Source organism: Centruroides sculpturatus, unplaced genomic scaffold (assembly GCF_000671375.1).
Source record: "Centruroides sculpturatus isolate CEXI.00-Female unplaced genomic scaffold, Cexi_2.0 scaffold141, whole genome shotgun sequence".
NCBI classification, from domain to species: domain Eukaryota; kingdom Metazoa; phylum Arthropoda; class Arachnida; order Scorpiones; family Buthidae; genus Centruroides; species Centruroides sculpturatus.
The window spans coordinates 485,977-508,949 of NW_019384430.1; the positions used below are offsets into that span (position 1 = coordinate 485,977).

Consider the following 22,973-nt stretch of genomic DNA (forward strand, 5'->3'; position numbering starts at 1 on the left):
TCTCTAATATTAATTATATACTTCAACAGTGTATTGACTTGAGAGTTCAAAATGATATAAATTGCTTACATTGGAAAAAGTACCTGGAAAATGTAAATTTGATCATTTGTTTACTAAATATGTGGTGAAATCTTTGAAAAACCGTATATATTATTAATTTAAATTATATTGCAAATTTATTACATAGTGCTTAATAACAGCACTTACTACAAAGAAATGCAATGTATCAAATAAATATTCAATTTAGCTTAGAATTTTCTTACTTTAAGGACCAGGATATAACAGCCTAAAATTGATGCAAAGTACTACATTTATATACTACTACATGTTTTTTTTTTTTGTTTCATGGATCCCTTTTTCAGTCAGGTTAAAGTCGTGGACTTCGAAACAATAATTTTATTAAAATAAAAAAAGTGTTTGTTTTTAACAAAAGTTAGTTGATTTTCACCCTTTAAGCCCACGGATCCCTGTTAAGAACCAGTCCTAGATGAGATGGAATACATGTAATTTGAATTAGTATACAATATTTATTCTGTATTTCAAACGTCGCTAGACCCGATACGTAATACTGGTATAGCTAAACAACAACCAAATTATGTAATTAATTTAGCCTTAAACTAGCCCGATAGGATTTCGGCATTTGGTTGGTGTTTAGCTAATTTGTATTTCATTGCCTAAATTATAAATATATACTATACAATATTTATAAAATATGTATTGAGTGGACTGCCATACAATATAAAATATTGTTTCCAATATAAAGTATTCATAATTTCAATATGTACATCTTCATCTAATTCAGAAAGAGGATTTCCTAACATAAACTAAGTTTAGATAATGTTTTACCGATTACTGTAATTGAAAAAAAGTGTTTGAGTCTCACACAATAGAAAGTTATCCGAAATCGAACATAGAACAATGTTCTGGTTCCAGAACAAAAAAATTTGAGTCGGTCGAACGTCACGGTTTTTTGAGGTCTCAGAAAAACGTTCCAATTCCACGGTTTCGTGATTTTCTTCGCTCGTTTATGGACTTAGCCCACTTGTTCTCAATACAGATTTTATAACATTTCCTATTTACAGTATAACAAAGCTTCTGACAATTCAGCCTTCTCGGATCAATCTCCACTTTTTTTGCTCCCTTCGCTCAACTTTCCGCGGGATGGGGCCCAACCCTCCCATTTCATTCTCGCCTTTGCCGCCTCTCGATACAACTCCCTATCCTGTTTACTTCACTCTTCTCCTTTGTTTCGTTCAATCCCAGCTCGCTTCGCTCATTGGTTAAAAATTTCGTGGCAATCTCTCGGTTCTCGTTTCTGCCGTTTCTATTTATTTTCCTTTCTTTCCTTCACGATGGAAAAAAGAATAAGAGTGCGACTATGCAGACGCGAGCGAGCGAACGAGAGCGAGAAGAGGGTGTGAAACATCATCACCTCGCCACATATTCTCGCTCTCTCGCGTCTGCATAGTCGCATTCTAAGGAAACGTTCACACGAGCGATTTATAATCGCTTTGTCGCTGCTACAAAAAAAAAAAAAAAAAATCTTTGAAATTAGAAAGCGGTACTTCGATGGAGTCGACCGTGCCAGCGACTGTTTAGTAACTGCGACAAAAAAAGGCTACGTTCCATTCTAGCCTAGCGACAGCGCCAAAGGCACTGTCGCTAGGGGACTCACAACGAAGAAAACACGAAAGATATACGTGTCTAGACAAAACGGGCGATTATTTTTTCTCAAATCTCACGTGCACTTCTCGTGTTTTTTCTAGATGTGTTTGTATCGTCACAATCATGTGATCTAGGGAAATTTTCTTTTGTTTCTATGACAGTCATAGAAACAAAAGAAAATTTTTTTGCTGTAGAGCTTTCTTTGTTTATAACATGACAAAACATAAAATATAAATAAATTTAATGATATAAAAACAGCTTTTACACAATTATAGTTAGTCTAGAATTTAAAAAAAAATGAAATATAATGTGATACATGAATATTTACAAATTATAAAAAGGTAAATTCAAATATAATATGAATATAAATGCAATATAATATAAAAATTTAAATATACAGTACAATACAATACAAGCGAATCCAGCAGCCAAAAAGTGTTTATACAATGATTTTGAAATATTCTGCTCTGATTCGCTTTTTTGAACGTGTCTCTCAACTGTTTCAACCAATATGTCTTTTGTCACCATCCCAAGGCATAAATCTTTCAGTAAAGACTGTACCCCGCCATCCTTAAGTAATTAGAGATAAAAAGGCAGATTATTGGCTGATCAAATCGAAAGTCGACTTTTTAAAAAACAGTAGTAGTTGCTTAATTTCAGTTTCTGTTTATATTAGATCAACGAATCAGTTACATGTAAAAACAGTAGAGCTAAAATTTCCGCTAACTGCCACACCCCCTCAAGCTACGATCTTTGAAACATATAAACAATCGCTATAAAATCGCTTGTTTTAATCGTTTTTTGATATTGAATATGCTGATGACAAGTGTTTCGAATGTATTTAGACGAGTAAGTATGTTTGCAAAATTGTTTAGTAATAAATATTCTCGGGAAACGCCACCTTACTATTCGCATTTTTCACTGGTTGCTCGTTCTCTGATGTTTAAAAACAAAACTATTCTATTTCCACCCTGAAGTCACGATTTTCACTGCGGAAGGCATATACAATCCTTCAAACGATCCGTCATGTCACCCACAAAACGTCAGATGCCATCATTTGCACAGACTCGAAATCGGTTCTTAAGGCTCTCCACGCTCAACACGATAATACCGTAATACATATTATTAACACCATCCTCAATCAAATGCATAACCTCAACCTTCACACCAAGCTTATCTGGACCCCGGTTCACAAAGGCATACCCATCAACGAACAAGCTGACAAACTCGCCAAAACCAATCCCCTCAACTCAAACATCACCCACTACATAATCCCCGAAGACCTTAACACTCTCATCAAGTCCGACAACGAGAAAATATAAACAATAGCTGAAACACCTACCCCAAAACAATCACTACCCTTACTTTTATAACACATCAGATATTTCTATTCCTGACATCACTGACCTCATCAACCGCGCAAGAACCAACTCTTTGCTTATGAACCACTTTCTTTACACTCGCAACATCTACACCACTGACCAGTGCAAATACTGTCCAAACAAAACTAACACAATCATACACCGCCTCAACGAGTGTTCAAAATTTAACAACATCACGGGAAGAATCCTCTCCGATAACAGTCTTACTAAAAATCATCTTCTCAATACCAGCGACTGCCTTCAATCCTTATCGATCTTCTTTAATGAATACAAAAATACCTACAACTACTAAATCTTTAAAACTACTGTATTTTCTCATATCTCATAATGTCTGCCAACGGTCGACAAACAGTTAATTTACCCACTTGTTTTCGACGTTGCTCGTTCAGTGTCCTGAATCACCAACGACTCCACACCACCTTGTGCACTCTCCTTTAATCCCTCCACATTTATACTGATTTTGTCAAACGTTTCTTCTAGATCAGTGTTTTTCAACCTTCTGGAATACGCGACTCCTTTACAAGTTAAAAAATTCTGGCGACCCCCATAAGGTCGCCATATTAGTGATTTTAAAAACTATGTATTTAATTTTCTTTCTGTTGAGACAAATTATTGTTGATTAAAATGAAAATTTCGGAAGAATCAATAATAATTTAACACACTATGAAACTTCCTTTAATTATAACATTGGGCACAGGGAGCTGTTGACCTTTTTTTTAGGATCAGAATTTTCAGCTTCTACTTTTCTACTTTTTATTTCTTTTTGCAAATCAGCTCAACACTTTTTCGGCTATTATTTTCTGGGGTGGGCCGTAATTCTCGCTGAAATTGTAGTTTTTTTTAATGTAGTGTAGGACCTACAAACACTTGTCTTTCTCTTTTACCCGCGACCCCCGTGTAAGGCTTCGCGATTCCCCTGGGGGTCGCGACCCACAGGTTGAAAAACACTGTTCTAGACTTTTCAAGTGCTTCAACTTGAGATCGCCATCTGTTCCTCCAATCAACTCCACTCACAGACCCAAAAAACAACTACATGAGGCGAAAAAGCCAGCGTAGCTAACGCCTAACTTCCCCGCCAGAGGGCGGGAAGCAAGCCCACGTGAGAAAGAAAGAAAGTTTAGTGTAGCTGAAATTCAAAATGGAGGTATGTTATATTTTATACTTTAAATTGAATAAAAGAATATTTAAATGAGATTTTTCAGAATGTCATTTATTAAATAAAAAGGAAAAATATAGTAAATTTACATAGCTTTTAAGTAGCCAAACTAAAACCATTTATAAGTAAATGATAACTAAATAAATTTCGGTAATCCTGCAGTTTACGTCGTCAAGATTGATCGATATAGTATTTATAAACAAATATATATATTATAATTATATAACACAGTATACGCATCTGAAATTCAACCATTATATTATTCTGCACAGTGAAAACCACCTTTGGTTTCATTCTTTTTTCGCGATCAATGTTGACCAACGTAAACTGCAGAATTACTGAGATTTATACATGATATATCAATTTATATTTAAAGAAAATTTTAACTAACTTCTGTTGCAGGAAGTTCAAAAGCATTCGGTACATACATTAGTATTTCGTTCATTAAAAAGAACACATGATATGTTCCTGTCTGATCAAGCCAATCCTCCACCAAATGATGAAAAAAGGCATGCTTTAGTTCTCAATTTTTAGTTCTAGCAGTAAATGAAAATGGGTAGATGTTCACCTAAGTAGCTTCGATGGCGGTATCGTGTTTAACAATTTAGCCCATGCTACTGTGCCAGCTTCAAGTAGCCCACTTGACTGTTATATAGTAGGAGGTGATAAGGTGAGAGCAATAGCGAGCACCGAGTGCATGTTTACATGCAAAGCATGGAGGATAGTGGGTAGACTGATATGTGTTAAAAACGGATGTTTGGAGATGAATATCATGCGAAGGGTCAACAATTGTGGGGGTGCTGTGATTTATGTAAAAAAATACTGAATAAAACATCAATTTCACTAAAAAAGTAGTGAAAACAATCATTACTCCAATAAGTAGGTGCCACCATTGGGGCTAACTAGGTGAACATTTACCTGAAAATTTACCTTTATATAAAAGTGTATATGTATGTTTACTTATTTCTTAAATATTTTGAAAATTGTGATATTCCAAAGATTTTAAAAATAAACTTTCTAAAACATTCACAAATAATGACTTACCAAAAAAAAATAATGAAAAAAAAAATGTTATCCAATGTGCTTTTTCCAACACTGTGTACCAGGCCATCATGTTCACTGTAAGTTCAAAAAATTTTTCACATCTATGTTAATTGTTCCCTTTTGTAAATCATTTCCAATTTAATCATTATTGTAGCTTATACCTGTTAATCAATAATCACCATCCATATTTTATCTAATGTCACAACTCCTGCATTTCTCACAATCCATGTGAGTTTCCTAATGTTCTTTTACAATTTTGTAACATTATAGTAAAATTTTGCTAACTTGTATACATTATGCTAATTTTCCCTGTATAGTTTTAACACAAGAGTTGAAAAGGGATATAATTATCCGAAATGCATACTCAAATAAATAAAAAGTCTTTCTAAAGTTTGTCCTCTGTTTCATTGATGGTGTAATAAGTCTAGCAGAAAAGAAAAGCCATCTTAGTACTTGTATATTTGAACATAAGACTAGACAAGAAGCCTATTGCATAATGTTATCCTTGTTGAAAAATTCATTTTAATAATAATAATCATAATTATTTAAATTGTAATACTTTCTAAATATTTTTAAATATCTGACAATGCTTCATTGTCAGAGTCCATAAATTTAAATTAAAACATTGTATGATATTACTAAAAGTAATACTAATTTTGATGCATATAGGTCAGATTATATTAGTATATATAAAAAGAAGGAATAAGTCAACACAAAAGGATTTTATGAAATAAAATAAATTTCTGGATCTCTATAAGAAAATTCTAACACTACCATCTTTTATGTAAAATATTACATGTAATATGACTTAATTTTAAAAAATCAGATTTAGTAATATTGTACTTTATTATTATTAATTAATTAATAGAAAGATATTTAATACTTTAATATGAATTGTTTGTTTATAACAGTGAAGCATTTAAGTTAAGTATTAAAGGCAGAGATGAATACGGTCCAGTTATGCATCTTGTTAAAAATAATCCAGGAAGACAAATTGATGATGATATGAGAAAAAGTGATGATGATTCATCTACAAAAAGTGAGTATTATACAGTATAATACAAATCTAAATGTAAATTTGAATAAATTCGTGTTTATTATGTTCTTAACTACACTTTTTAGGAATAATTGTTTGTCTGTTTAGCATTGCAGATGCTAACCCATGATGCAGAGAATGAATACTAGTTTAATTTTGTTATTAATGAAGTTTTGAAATAATAAAAATGAAAATATTTTAACTCTGAAATACAAAGCTGAATAAAATAACTAGAAATATAATTATCAAATTAGTTGATAATACTATATATAAGATCAAATACTTTAAGATCAAAACCTTATAGTATTGAATTTAACTAAAAAGTAATACAAATTTTTATTTTTGATTAAAGAGTATATTGTAATTATTTGTCATTGATGTATACTATTAGTAAAAGTTAAAATGAAAGCCAATAATTATTTAAAGCATTTAAAAGATTTAATGAACAGTAGTAAGGATTCCTAATTGAAATATTAATATTTGGCCATAATAAATTTACAATAACATTGATATATTTTTGATGTGTATAAGAGATATTCATGATTTATAGCTTTTCTGATTATACTGGCTTTCACAGCCTTCTTAGAAATGCCAACTAATAAATGGAAAGCTTCCTCTAAGCAACATAAATTACGTCAGTTGTTGAAACCTGCTGACGGAGGAATCAGAATTGTTTTGTGATTTTAAAAATATTGAATTAGTCAAAAAAGACATTTGTCAGTCAATAAAGTGGTCCAAGAAAGATGAAATAAGAATTGCAAATCATTTTATTGGAATGTGTATTCATGGTTCGTAGCTTTCATAGAATGTAGCTCATCTAAAAGTGAGAAAAGCTTCCCATTGTCAATATCCCTGATGTTTTTGAGGTCTCTTAGGTTTCATCTTCAGATTTTTTTTTTTTTTCTTTCAAATAAGAATTCTAGTGGATTGAAATTTAATTCAAAATACAGGTAACCCCCATATAACATGGCACTTCTATAGCACAGATTCACTCTAACATGGTTTGAGAATTGGGAACATCGCCGTATAGCACAGTGCTTTTATAGCATGGGTTCACTCTAACACGGTTCGGGAATTGGGTTAAACCCTCATACAACATGAAATGTAATAAAGGGTGCGTTCTTTTGTACCTCCACATAACTCCGCGCGAGCATTCTAATTGTTTTCATGGCTACTTTGAATGCTCTTTCAACAAATAATCCATTTAATGGTTAAATTTTAAAATTGGGACCCTTCTTTTGCCTCTAAAAGCTCATTTTAGAATTATAGATTCTTCCATCATGATACTATTGATAGTGCGGGCGCCACCACCTTTCTTCCACTGTCCTTCAAAATGCCTACAAACAGCAGCGCACTCCCATTGCAGAGCGACTGCTATTAACGAATGCACCCAAAAACTTACCAGTTGATGATGCTCATGCTGAGATCATCATATAGGATGAATAATCCTCTGGTAAAATATTTACTTAAATAATAAGTATTTTACCTATGAAAAAAATGAATAATAAATCTGATTTAAATAAGGATTTAACAGCATGTTTTTTTAATTTTTGGAACCTAACCCCCTTTTTCGCACCAGTTCTTTGTTTCGTATAACATGGATTTGCATAACATGGCAATTTTTTGGAACGTAACACCCATGTTATACGGGGGTTACCTGTATTAATATTCAAAACAATTAAAAATATACAATGTTATACCCTGTTCGCACCGAGCATTTCGATCTAGATTGTGACTAAGGTCGGAGCCTGTTCCGTGGTGCGAACGCTCTCGACCATTTCAATCTCGACTGAAACGAGGTTCAATCGTGATTGACTGGAGAGAGTTCTCGAAACTAGATCCAGTTATAAGAGAGATCCCACGCGCGCGAGAAAATACAAGATGGCTGCGGAACACGTGTCGGGCTATCGACAAAGAAATAAAAAACACATCTGGAGAGACGACGACATCTGTCTATTATTAGATGTATGGCAAGAAAAAGTATTTATTTCTAACCAAAACTTCCATTTTGTTTGTTGGTGTTTGTGACTTACCGCGTAGTTACGTCAGTTTTATGATCGTGTGTAATAGCCAGGTTCTTCTCGAGCGGACTGCCTGTGCGAACAGCACGACGTTCGACTAGCAACAGTCACAATCCAGATTGTAGGTAAATCAAGATCAAAGTGAGTCGTGGATTGTGTGTGAACGTAGTATTAGGTAATAACAACACCAAACGATCGCCTAATTTATCGGGCTATAATATGGCTATTTTAAATGATTGGAACTAAGTAATTTGACATTAGAGGTAGGCGTTAGGCGCCATCTCTTAATTAAATTAATAATTAAATAAATAAATTTAGAACATTCTGGAATAAAAGAACTGGCCCGGGACGGGGCTTGAACCCGCAACCTCCGCTTGCCGTGCGGTGCGCTTGCCAGTTACGCCACCCGGACCCCGAGCTAGTCTTCGCTTCCAGAAGTATATTAGATTTAGATATAACCTTACTTGGTTAAATACATCACCGGCTGGGGACGACTCCTTCGCCCACGACCCTAACGGTACTCAGCCGGCTAGCTCATTTGAAATAGCCATATTATAGCCCGATAATTAGGCGATCGTTTGGTGTTGTTATTATCTACTCGGGCTGTGAGTTGATGTTTATATATATATATACACCTCGCCGGGTGTTACGTTAGCCGGCTGAGTACCGTTAGGGTCGTGGGCGAAGGAGTCGTCCCCAGTCGGTGATGTATTTAACCAAGTAAGGTTATATCTAAATCTAATATACTTCTGGAAGCGAAGACTCGCTCGGGGTCCGGGTGGCGTAACTGGCAAGCGCACCGCACGGCAAGCGGAGGTTGCGGGTTCAAGCCCCGTCCCGGGCCAGTTCTTTTATTCCAGAATGTTCTAAATTTATTTATTTAATTATTAATTTAATTAAGAGATGGCGCCTAACGCCTACCTCTAATTGTCAAATTACTTAGTTCCAATCATTTAAAATAGCCATATTATAGCCCGATAATTAGGCGATCGTTTGGTGTTGTTATTATCTACTCGGGCTGTGAGTTGATGTTTATATATATATATATATCTCGCCGGGTGTTACGTTAGCCGGCTGAGTACCGTTAGGGTCGTGGGCGAAGGAGTCGTCCCCAGTCGGCGATGTATTTAACCAAGTAAGGTTATATCTAAATCTAATATACTTCTGGAAGCGAAGACTAGCTCAGGGTTCGGGTGGCGTAACTGGCAAGCGCACCGCACGGCAAGCGGAGGTTGCGGGTTCAAGCCCCGCCCCGGGCCAGTTCTTTTATTCCAGAATGTTCTAAATTTATTTATTTAATTATTAATTTAATTAAGAGATGGCGCCTAACGCCTACCTCTAATGTCAAATTACTTAGTTCCAATCATTTAAAATAGCCATATTATAGCTCGATAAATTAGGCGATCGTTTTGTGTTGTTATTATCTACTCGGGCTGTGAGTTGATGTTTTTATATGTAGTATTAGGTTTCAACTTGTTTTATTTTTTTAAAGAGCTAAATTATTTAATAAATTGTTTTAATAAAATATCTTTTTTTAAAAAATTAGTTTGAATTTATTTCTAGATTCAAATGATCGAAACCAAGAAATGAGAATAAGTTCAGAATTAGACATGCAGCCAATGTATGATAATGAAGCACCACCACCTGGTGTAGATGATTTTTATGTTCCTCCAATTCTTCCTCCAGCTGGAAATACTCCAAATACACAAGTAATGTATTGTTTTATCTGAATCTATGTTAGGTCTTTAGATTAAGTATAAATTGAATAATTTTTTGATGCATGAAAGTTTCATTTTTATAAATTTCTTAAAAATTTGGAAAAATTTATTTTTATGATGAAATTATTTCAATAAATTTAAATAAAACATTACTTTTTAATTATTTAGCTTTAAATAGATATTTAAAAATATATTATAAAAGTTAAACTATACATTCAAACTCCAGTTATTCAGAAGGTGATTACCTGAATTTTCCTCTGACTTTATTAAAAATAAATAGATGTGTGTGTGTGTATATATATATATATGTGTGAAAAGTATTTGCATGAAAAGTAATTATTTTGTGAAATCAGAAAATCTATATTTATTTATAGGTGTATTTCCACATTTAGTATTTTATTTGCACATAATTATGTATACACATACATAACTGGATATTTGGATGGAGAAAAATTACTATTTTAAGGAAAAATCCAATTATCCTGCTATTCTGCATATCTGGTTGGCCCTAAGTTCCAATTAATTCAGATAATTTTATTTTTTGAATTTTAATTCAAATAAAATGTAAATGATTCCCTTTTAAGTACTTATTATAGTTGATATTGTTATCTTGTAAAGTTTCAAACTGTTGACTTTCAATTTTATAGTGATATGTATATGTTACCGCTAAAGCTCGAAATCCGTTAATGTGCACATTACCTAGCCAATCTGCACATTAACTAGGGTGATCCGTTAAAGTTGCTAAAATTGTTCTATTTCTCAAATTACCTAGGTAATGTGCACAGTATCTAGATAATCTGCACATTACCTACTAGGCACTCGGTAAAGTGAAAATAAGATTTTTGCTGAAACAACAGCACATTTCTGTACACTTAAATTAACATAATGTTATTTATTTAATTTTCAATATCTAAAGAATCAAGTTAATACAATCAAACAATCAACAAATTAGTTGATTGAATCAATCATATAACATTATGTTAATTTAAGCGTACAGAAACTTTGCTGTTGTTCCAGCATAAATCTTATTTTCACTTTAACGAGTGCCTAGTAGGTAATGTGCAGATTACCTAGATACTGTGCACATTACCTAGGTAATTTGAGAAATAGAACAATTTTAGCAACTTTAACGGATCACCCTAGTTAATGTGCAGATTGGCTAGGTAATGTGCACATTAACGGATTTCGAGCTTTAGCAGTAACATATACACTATTATACACTATTATTAAATTGTTTGTTTTATTTTATTATTTTTGACTGTTTAAAGATATTAATAATAGATCATTTTTATTAGAATTCTTGTAACATGTATTTATGTTTGTGAATTTTACATTCACATATTTAAATACATGTTGTGACGTGTATTTGGTTATTACTGTATATATTAAATTTTTAGTACAGGCTTTTCTGTGCACTAACAATTTATAAAAAATTAGGATGGATATACAGTATGATCTTGTCTTATGTTGGGGTTGTCCATCAGCAAGAACTATGTAAAGCGAAATTATACATAAATTTGTTCTCTACTACAAATGGTTCTAAACGAGTGTCAAAATTTTTAATTTTATTTCGTACAAATCACATACTGTTCATTCAAAATTTTTTCTGCTTTTTTCATGTCTATAATGAAACTTTCAATTTTCATTTCATTGTGATAATTTTTTCTCAAAGGTAGGATGTAGAAAGTAGTATACAAATTATAGGCAATTTTATTATTAAATTAATTATAATTTTTATTTCTTTGCTCCATAATGAAGCTCATAAAAAAACAGTATTTTCATTAATATTCTGAATTACCTTTGTGCATGCAAGGATTAACTCAACCATTTGTCATCCATGAAAACATGAATTCATATATGTAAATATGGACTTAATATATTGATATTGGCAAGATTGGTATATTGTATCAATTTGCATAAAACAAGACACTATTGAACTGCACATGGTAGGGTCAAAAATAAATGTAACGTTTATTTACATTATTAACTTTTATTACATTAATAGTACAAATATTTCCAGACCATCTTCAAAGTAAGTTTCTTCTTGCAGTTGTATATTTCTGTCAGTATCCATGTCACATATCAAGGCAGTTCTAGAAACTTTTTGAGAGGAAATCTTTGTTTTTGCTGCTACAGTTTCCACATTCAGTTTTCATTGGTTGTTCCTGGTTAATGACTATTTGGCAAAAAAAGGCGTAACAATACTTCCTCAATCACTTTATTTCTTGCTTTTGTCTATGAAGTTGTTCTGTTCATAAAATGAAAGGGAAATTGAAGGACTAAAGGTTTTAATTAGTAGCAGAAGGTCAAACTGCAGCAATGAAAGCTTACGAAAGATCACAAAAAATAGCTTTCAGGAATGCTTTGTCGAGTAGTATGGATTTCTATAACATATTACTTGACAAAGAAGCTGCAGTAGAAGCTTATTATGAAAGTGGTGTGTTGTAGGAGTTTATCTCTGTATTAGATTAGAATTTTAATTTGTGTGTGTGAAAGAAGATTAAAAAATTTTATAATTGTTGAAAAAGTATTACAATTTTAAACATAAATATTTACTATAAATTGTAAATTGGATATTTTCCTTCTATTTTAATTTTGAAAAGAGACTAACTGATGAATACAAATAAAAAATGACAAGTAAGTTGTAAGTATTCATTGCTAATTTAAAAAATTAAATATTATTTTATTTTAGGCTATTGTACTAGCAGGACAACAACAACAACAAACTATTATACCTAAGAGAGCTCCTGCACTATTGAAACCTCAATGGCATCCACCATGGAAATTGTATAGGGTAAATTTGTATTTGTAATTAATTGTACATAGTATAATTTTTTTTTACAATTATTAAATAATTAATTTTGTACATGATTAACTTTTTAATATTTTAATACATCTGAAATGTAAATTTAATATTAAAATAATTTTTAGGTTATAAGTGGTCATTTAGGATGGGTTCGATGTTTAGCTGTTGAGCCAGGTAATGAATGGTTTGCAACAGGATCCAACGATAGAATGATAAAAGTAAGTTTTGATCTTTTAATATTGAATTGATAAAAAAAACAATAATTATTATATTTTTTATAATAATCAAATAGTTATATCCAGTGCTATTTTTCTAAAAAAAATATTACTGTCAGTATATATATGTTGTGACTAAAAATAAAATTTTCTGTTAAAAAACAGTGTTTAATTAATATTACTATTGATAATTATTTATTTTCTTCATAAATGTACACATTTGTGTTGTAGCATTTATAATATTTTTCAGATTTTTATGTATCATTATATATTAGTCATAATGAATTTTTGTATTCATTATGGCTAATAGACTGGTTCAATTTGCTTTGTTTATTTTTACTATGCCAGTCACTGGGTATCTTGTCTGAACATGTAGAAGGTTTCTTACTGAGCAACTGCTGGTATTAGGTATTTGCTTTGGATATATTTTATGCTATTGGTATGGCATACCAGTGAAACTGTTTTTTAGCTGTTCTGAGTAAAAAAATAGCCCTGATTATATCATATAAAAAAATACTTGATATGAAATTGCATTTATATTGAATTAGACTAATATAAAAATACTGATAATTCAAATATCAAATAAACAGCCAGATTTTCTTTATCAGGCTATTAAGCTAAATAAGTAATTTGGCAGAAAGTAGGTAGTTAGGCCGATATGAGACTCATTTTCACTAAATTTTGGTTGTCATTATATAATTATTATTGAATTATTATTAACAATATTTTGTATAATTTTAATCAACTTATTTTAAACTAATAATATAATCTCTTTAAGTGATAAGTTGGAAATTTTATTGTATTTAAACTATAGTCGATTCTGTTTAATTGGACCACTGGTTAATCGGGACAGCCACTTTATTGGGCCAAATCTCAAAGAACAGAAACCAAACTAGTAAATTAATACATAATTTAATTGTTTGGGACAGTAGCAGAAAAGGAATTTAGCAATTTTTGATATATTTTAGGGATCTTCCGAAAATATGTAGACACTATGTACACTAATGTCATGTAGGCCTAACGGTTGGCAGAGACAAAGCGATTTTGTTTTTCACTTGGGCAGTTTGGTTTTTCTGGAAGAGGTCAGCATAGCAGGATGCATCACAGGGATCACATCTGAGGCAGATCTGAATGTGAGCTACTGACCCTGCCCGGACGATCCCCTTAAAAGCGAAGGAACAAAGATCATCAGACAATTTTTTGAGGTCTTTCAACTGAATTGGAAGACAGCTAGAGTTCCCTTGGAAGGTATTGTGTACATGATTACCTCTAGATTTGGACAGCAGCCATCCAGTTGTTGAGATCAGCATATGGAGCTAGCAGATTCTACGGACACTTCCGCCAAAGTGGCCAAAGGAAACTGCTCAAAGGAAGACCATAAGGTGACTTTTGGACAAACCCTTTCTTTCCCCCTTTTTAGTTAGAACATGTTCTAATATAAAGGGAGAAAGGAAAAATCATTCAATCAAGAATGAATCAAACAGTCAATCTTTGTGTATGTCACCACTAATACTGTATTTAGCAACTCTAGTGTGTTTTGAATCATTTATCTATTGTCGTGAGTCTGTCAAATTTATAGTACAAATATTTTCTGCATTTTGGTTTAATAAAGCATTAAAATAGGTATCTAATTATTATTTTTTACCTAGTTATTTGTTCATCTACATATTACATATTTTATTTTAAAATTTATTATTAGTTTGTTTAATTGGGGCAGCCACTTAATTGGGCCAAAATGAATTAGTTCCAATGTGTCCCAATTAAGCAGAATTGACTGTATATATGTATTTTATATTTCTTTTTATTATTCTGTCTGTTTGTTTATTAGGCATTTGTTAACTATCAGACAAGTGCCCTATGCATCAACACTTAATAGATGTGTGAATGAGACACGGATTTTTTGTTATCAAGTAGCATTGTAAAGGAATTTTGCCTATTTTTCTTAGTTTGTGGATCTTCCATTCTAAATTTTTAGCAAAACTGATTAAAAATAATCAAGAGAAACAAATTAGAATAAAAAAATTATCAATTTTAACTCTTATTAATCTCTCAACATTTGGAGGAAAAAACAAGGGAAAGACTGTCGTTTCTTCCTTTTCAATTATTATTGATAGTTGTTAACTTTATCCACATCACATGGGCACATACAGTTCATACTAGACGAGAGGAGGAGGACTAAAAATAATCAAGCTTATCTCTCATACATCAACTTCCCCTGGAATAAAATCATGATTGGTCAGAAAAAAAGAATAAAACAAAAGGGAATAATGAAACACATGAGAAGAGAAAACAAAGAGAGAGGAGATGGAGAGTGAACACAGCATTATTCTCAGAGTTTAAGAGAGTGAACTCTGAGAAAACAGAGCCAACACAACAGTAGAGAGCCACACCAGAAGAGAGAGTCAATGAAAAGAGAGAGAGATGAAAGGATAAGGAGCAAAATGAGGAAAAGAAAAAGGAACCAAAGAGAAGACAGAAGGTCTTTGAAGAGAAAACAACTCTTTTCCTAGTATGTTGAGTCACAAAGTTCAAATACCCCTCTACTAGGTAGTCTCTGGGCTTAATAGTATGCAAATAGGCTAACTTCTGAGGATAGACTACATCTATCCAGATACAGTCATATTGTTATAGACAGATTTTGTCTTTAATAGTATTTTTAAACTTAATTTTAGTGTTATGTTTAGTTTTTGTAATAAATTTTCCTTTTGTATTCTTAAGTTGGTTTAGCTGATCCTCCTGAGGGGCTTATTCCTGGACTTTTGGAGTGATTCTTATCACACCATAAATATCTGTCTTTTTTAAATTGGTCTAAATTGGAGGTTTGTCCAATAATACACATCTGGTGGCAGGATCCTTAAAACTTTTAGATCTCGATTTTGATAGTCTCCAAACCCCCACAGTCATCTCTCATTGAATTTAATAATTATAAATTAATTAAATTTAAAGATGTGGCCAATATGATTATATCTAAATTAGTTAATCATTATTCTGAAAGCAAATATGGAAGCCTGAGTAGTCAATTAGCAATGCACCTGCATGGTAAGCAGGAGTTGTGGGTTTGAGTGATTTTTTCTTCCAGAATATTCTGTAATTAAATTCAATTATAGATTTTATTTATGACTATTAAATTCAACAAGAGATGGTGGCCTAACCACCCACCTCTTGCCAAATTATGTAATAATTATTTAGGCTAAATAGTCCAATAAAGCAATCTGGCTGTTCATTTTGTATTTGAACTAATTATAAGGTTGGTTGTATTTATTATATACCAATAATTATTTTTGAAATACAGTAGAGCCTCGAAAACTCTGCACTCGATAACCCGGCACTCCGGATAACTCGGCCACACCCTGGCAGGGCAAAAAAATTCTTAGTTAATTAATTTTCATTATAAAGACAGCTTTATGCCTCATAAAGTATTTTTCTGAGGTCTGTCTTATCAGGTAAATTACTGTACAGTGTATTCATTAATTTTTTATTTTCATGTAGTAAAGGCTTTATGCCTTCATAAAAGACGTACTTTTCCTTTGTTTAAGGGTATTTGGGCAGTTTATTCTCTGTTGTATTTGAAGTAAACAATACATACAAGTACAGTACGGTATTTTCTGAGGAAACACTCATACTTATTTTTTTTTAACCCCATTCCCGATAACCCGACATTTTCACAAACTCGGCCACCCTTCGGTCCACATTAGGCCGAGTTTTCGAGGCTCTACTGTATAAACAAATTTTAAAATTATTTATCTTTTCTAAGAATCTGTTTTTTTTTTATTTGAATAAATAAATTTTATATTGTTTTTGAAAATTGATAATTTTATTGTTTGTTTTTAAGATTTGGGACTTAGCAAGTGGAAAATTGAAGCTTTCTCTCACTGGTCATATCAGTGCTGTGAGAGGATTAGCAATAAGTCCCAGGCAACCATATTTATTTTCTTGTGGTGAAGATAAGCAAGTGAAGTGTTGGGATTTGGAGTATAATAAGGTAATTATAAAATATTCAAATGAGTTATTAAAATGTAATGTTAAAAATTTGTCATATAACTGATAAGTGCTTCAAAATTATTATTAAATTTTTTCAGTTTAATTTAAAATGATGAATCTTAATTAAAGATTAACATTTTTCCAGTAATTTATTCCTCAAATAACTGTTAATTAGCTCTTACAGAGATCTTTGTTAGTGTATTGTATTCATTATACAGAGTGTTTCAGAAAAAACTCCCAGGTTTTAAAGGTAAATAAAAAAGGCCTTATAAATGCTAATCAGATTTTTATTTCATAATTTACAAGTGCTAGGAGTACAGTTTGTTTTCACTTGGTTTTGAAAATGATGTCTAATTGATTTGCAATACACATTTGTAGTCAATTTCTGAAGTTTTGCATAACCCAGTATGTCATTTTATGCATTATTACTTCAATTTCTTTACAAATAGCAGCTTTCAAGTCAAATGGTTTTTGGGTCTGTGTGTGCAGAACTCAGCTTTTGGATAACCCTAGAGAAAAAGTCCCAAGGGGCAAACATACAGGCCTTGGGCATCCTGTATCTTTTATAATGAAAATTTCCTTACTCCAACCCAGCAAATAACCTCTCATAGAGTTTCTAAAAAAAGAATAACTTTTAACTGTATCATTGACTGAAAACTACTCTCATCACAGAGGCGTGTCCTTTTGCTGATTTCAAAGGCATATCGCACCACTAGCAATGTGTGTTTACAAATAATCACCAGGAAACTGCCAATAGATCTCATCATCAACCAAAAGCAACTTACTAACAAACTCAAATGGGGAGAAAACATTCAAACCACCACTCGAGATATAAGACATCAAGACATTGAGTGGCCTTCTCACCTAGGTGAGACACTTCTCTCAGACAAATCCTTTTTCAACTTTGACAATAATACATATGAAGACATTCTACATATATATACGGACTGATCGAGACATGACAATAAAGTTGGCTGTAGTTACGTTATATTCAAAGAAAACAAGAAGATAAACCATCGAAAGTTCCGGTTACACAATGACTGCACAATATTCCAAGCGGAGATGTGGGCCATATACATGGCAATAGAACATATCAACTCTACCTACAATAATCAACATATAAAAATACACGCAGATTCTCTCTCTGCTTTTAACATCATAAAAAGTAGAAATCTACACCCGTTAGCAGATGAAATAAGAAAAACGATATTCTCATCTACGAACAACTTTGAAATCCTCTGGGTAAGAGCACACCAGGGAAACGGGGAATGAGATAGCAGACTGCCTGGCAAAGGAGGCTGCAGATGAAGAAACTCTTCCCATTTCTTACAGCAAGATAAGCAAACGTACACTTAACAATATTCTGTGGAAAGACACTACAGTCGACCCCCCTATAATTATGGTCCCTATAATTACGATTCCTATAAAACTACGAAAAAATATACGTATTTTGGAAATGTTGAGTCGGATTAGTGTAGAATCGATTAATTTTATGGAAGAAAACCTTTCAATCAGCCGTAGTCTGTAAACTTGACACGTGTCGGACTGTGATTGGAACGACTTGTAAGAAATCGGATTCCTAATAAATTGGAACGTATCTATATCTTATAGGGGAGTCAACTGTATTCATCAATGGCAAACCAGATGGGATCAACACAAAGAACACATAACCTACAGCTTTGTCTCAAATTTGGAAAATTTTCTAGAAAATAATTGGTACAGCCCCAATTTTTACAACTCACATGACAAATCATGGCAGATATGCCACTTATTTAGCAAGATTTACCAATGGGACTTCCAAGCTTTGTCCAATCTGTGAAATGGAAGACGGGGCATTACACTACTTGTTACACTGTCCCATTCTAGCTCGAGAGAGACTGGAGCTTCAAATTTTACTACAGGAACAAGCTGTCCTTGGAAGGAACAGGATAAGCTGGCCTTGTAAACTGTCAGACATATGGTTGACTAAGGATGTATATAAGGCCTTCGAAAGGCTCAGTAAGCAAATAAGTTATGTGACATATAATCTAATCTATAGATAAGTTTACTTTGTTATATTTGTCTCATTTTATTCTATTATCTAATGCATTTATAAACTTTGTTTGTTATTTACAATTATGTAAAGTATCTACCTAATAATGTTTGTTAACAGCCAAGCAATTCCATGGCTGATGACCATAATGTCTGTCAAGCTATCCCGCACACGCAAGCCTGACGTGAGCATTGTACTGTAAATATTTTGTTATTGTTATGTCCACTTATATCATGTTATCCACTATTTTACAGTATTTTATTTTATTTTATTTTTTCTGTATTCAATATATCTCTGTTTCTAACCCCTGGTAATGCCAAAAGCGGTACCAGGGAATGTACTTATAATTTTTAGTACCAATTAAAAAAAAAAAATAATGAATGAATAATGAATGTATCATTGACTTTATATTTATATTTTAGTTTAACTTTCCTTTTGTCATCACAGAATGAGATCAAGTGCTTTTAAACAGTTTTCCCAAAACTTTCATTGATCTCACCACATAAGTAGTTACCCCATCCTATTAAAACCACACATCTGTATTTCCAAGTGTGTTGCACTTTGGTAATTTTACTGCTTAGTTCAGGAAACCAAATTACTTTTTATTAGAGAACATTTTCATTCTTTTTTAAGAATATCTTCAGCTTCAATTTTCTACTGGTAAAGAACTATATATTCCATTTTGAAAACTGAAGCTAAAGATGTCTTTAAAAAAGAACAAAAATGTTCTTGAATAAAAAAACAGTTTGGTTTTCTGAACTAAGCAGTAAAATTATTATTGTTAATATTGAGCCAAGTTCATTCAACATTTATTTGGATAAGTTGTATAGATTCATTTGGAGCTATTTTGATTTTTGTATTTTTAAAAAATAAAAAAGATATTTTTATGATCATAAAAATAAAACTAAAAATATATTTACTGTTGCAAAATAATTTTCTTATGTAATTGTAAAATTTTACAAATAGTTTGTGAAATAAATTCAAGGTTTTCATATTTTTGATTTAGACCACTTTTGTAATCACTGACACATTTATGAATTAGATGAATATACAGTAGAGCGTCATTTATCCGAAAGCCAATCAACTGAAACGTCAGTTAACCGAAAGTGTTTCAGTCGGACTGTGTCATGCTGAATCAAACGTTTTTGATACTATATTAACTTCAAAATATAACTTTTTTGTTTTTATATTTTTCAATATATTTATTTTGTTTGTACAAAATATAGAATTAATTTTTAATGATACAATAGCCACGATTATTATTTTAAAAAATTTATGTCGGGCTTAACATCAACGAAAATTCAACGCAAAGTGACACGCAACAGAGAAAAATTTCAACATGGGATAGGTTAGCATATTTTTCAGATAACCGATTACTTATGAAAAAATAAGTTATCCGAACAATCCCAGTCCCCAATTGATTCAAATAAAGGATGCTCTACCATACTTTTTTTTTTCTTTTAGACATGAATATAATTTATTGTATTTTCTGTTTATGACTATGATATTAATTTGTTTATTTATTTTTTTTTTTAATTTTAAAGAACTTTTGCATATTAGTATAAGTTATGATAAAAATTTATATAGTAATCAAATTTAATAAATAAAAATTTTATGAAAATTTTAAACATTATATATTACAGGTAATTAGACATTATCATGGTCATTTGAGTGGAGTCTATGCATTAGCACTTCATCCGACAATTGATATTCTTGTAAGTGGGGGAAGAGATGCTACAGCAAGAGTAAGTTGAAAATTTTATTGAGATAATAATAATATATAGTAAAACTAACAAATATTAGCTAATCCTTCTTATGATTAATTAATATTCTATCAGATACTTTTATAATATAGAAAAAAGTCTCTTTTGTTGGTTAATAATAATAGATTATCTAGAAAATTTACAACTATCATCTGTTATATGATTTTCTAAGATTTCAACTAGTTCTTCACGTTTCAGAAAATTTTTTAAGGTTCTGAGGTCTCTAAGATTTTGGTGTTATTTCATTTCATGACAGTTTGTAGTTTGGCAATCTAATATAATGAAATTATCATTATAAAAAATATAAAAATATTCAATAAGAAACTTTTCAGAATATGCAATAATAAAAATATAAAAAATAAGAAATTTTATATCTTCTTCCTAGTTATTGTAGTAAATTTGCTCATAGTATTCAAAAAATTATATTGCCTTCTTTCCCTTAATACTGTTCATATTTTAGGGAGGATTTTGTAATAAATGATGTCATGTTTCTTTAAATTTTTGTTTTTTTTTTATTTGCTTTTGCTGTATATTATTGACTTTCACTGATAATTGAAAAGATATCAGATCAGATGAAGTTATTTTTCTAGTCCAGATCATATTCTTCCTAACTTTATCTCCTTGGATTTTAGAAAGGTGTCTATTAAGAATAGTAATTTCTGAATGAAGACAATGACCCAACATAAAATTTTTCTTACTTAGAAGCTTCTCAAATCATATATCATAGATATCAGATCAGTCCATAAGTTCATGCCTATTTTATGACCTTGAGAAAAATCTTGTTTGCTGTTAAAATTGTCAGTCTAATGTGATACTTTTTACACTGAAGTGTTAAATTGGATCTCATTAATATAATACTGTTCAGAATTGGGAACATTTCAGTTGTTTATTTTTGTTAAAATGGAAGTAACAGATGAATAAGAGACATGTTTTATACTTTTTATTTTTAAGTGGTGAGAATGTTACAAATGAAGCCAAAAAATTAAATACTGTTCATAATCAAACTGTAATTAGTGTAAGGACTGCGCAGAAGTGGTTTCAAAGATTTAGAAATAATGATTTTAGTGTGGAGTATAAGGCTTGTACTGGAAGACCCGTTGACTTTGATGATGATGCTCTCTCTGCACTAGTTGAAGCAGAACCATCTTTAACAGTTGATGAAATTGCAGAATGTTTAAATTCATCCCATGGAACTGTTCATAGACATCTACAACAAATCGGAAAAGTTTCAAAGCTAGGAAAATGGATACCACATGAACTGTCAATAGCTAACCGACAACAACGTGTAAACATTTGCACGTCTCTTTTATCCCGCATTACTTTAGAACCTTTTCTTTAGAGACGAAAAATTGATCCTCTATAATAACGTGACGAGAAAAAGACAATGGACAGATCGCAACAAGCAGCCAAAACCTGCTGCAAAAGGTGGGTTGTATTCAAAAAAAATTATTTTGTCTGTTTGGTGGGATATGTCAAGTGTAATTCACTTTGAGCTGTTAGAACCTAATCAAACAATTACAGCTCAAATGTATTGTGATCAATTAGAGCATTTCAATGAAAAATTGAAAAAAATCAACTGTCATTAGTGAACAGAAAGCAGGTTCTCTTGCAACATGACAATGCCAGACCACATGCTGCAAAAATAACTGTAGAGAAACTCAAAAGCTTTTTGGGGTCTTGATCAAATAATTGCAGATTTCAATTAATAAAACAAATTTATTAAGCGCTCGAATACTGTACAGAGTGCCGGCAGTACCGTACACGTGGTCAGACAGACTGTCCGGAGACAAAGACCGAAAACTAAGGGCACGGTAAGTGTTGCCAGGTTGGCCACATACTCCCTCCCCAGTGACAACGCTCAGGAACTTAGACGGGAAACGTACAGTTCGTCCAGAACGAGTCGTCCGTGGAAAAGGTGCCTGGATTTGCGTGGTCTCATCCGGTAGGTGGTCGTTTCTATCCACAGGTCCATCGTCAGTGTTAGAGAATGGCGGAGGGGTGGTTGTAACTTTCAGAAAGAAAGCGGGTTTGAGGCGGTCGATTGAAACAGTTTGCTTTCCTCGAGGTGTATCTAAGTCGAAGTGTTTCTCTGAGCGTCGTAAGACACGGAAAGGGCCATCATAGATTGGTTGTAATGGTTTGCGTGATGCATCA

At 32.1% G+C, this 22,973-nt stretch overlaps 1 protein-coding gene across 1 annotated transcript; it reads left to right on the forward strand.

Annotated features, from left to right (window-relative positions):
* Positions 1-4,051: 4,051 nt before the first annotated feature.
* LOC111619704 (pleiotropic regulator 1-like) lies at positions 4,052-20,810 on the forward strand. Its single transcript, XM_023361475.1, has 8 exons — positions 4,052-4,191; positions 4,606-4,712; positions 6,159-6,286; positions 9,868-10,013; positions 12,715-12,816; positions 12,954-13,046; positions 16,876-17,025; positions 20,700-20,810. The coding sequence occupies exons 1-8, from the start codon at positions 4,186-4,188 to the stop codon at positions 20,808-20,810; spliced, it is 843 nt and encodes a 280-aa protein (XP_023217243.1). The 5' UTR covers positions 4,052-4,185.
* Positions 20,811-22,973: the final 2,163 nt, after the last annotated feature.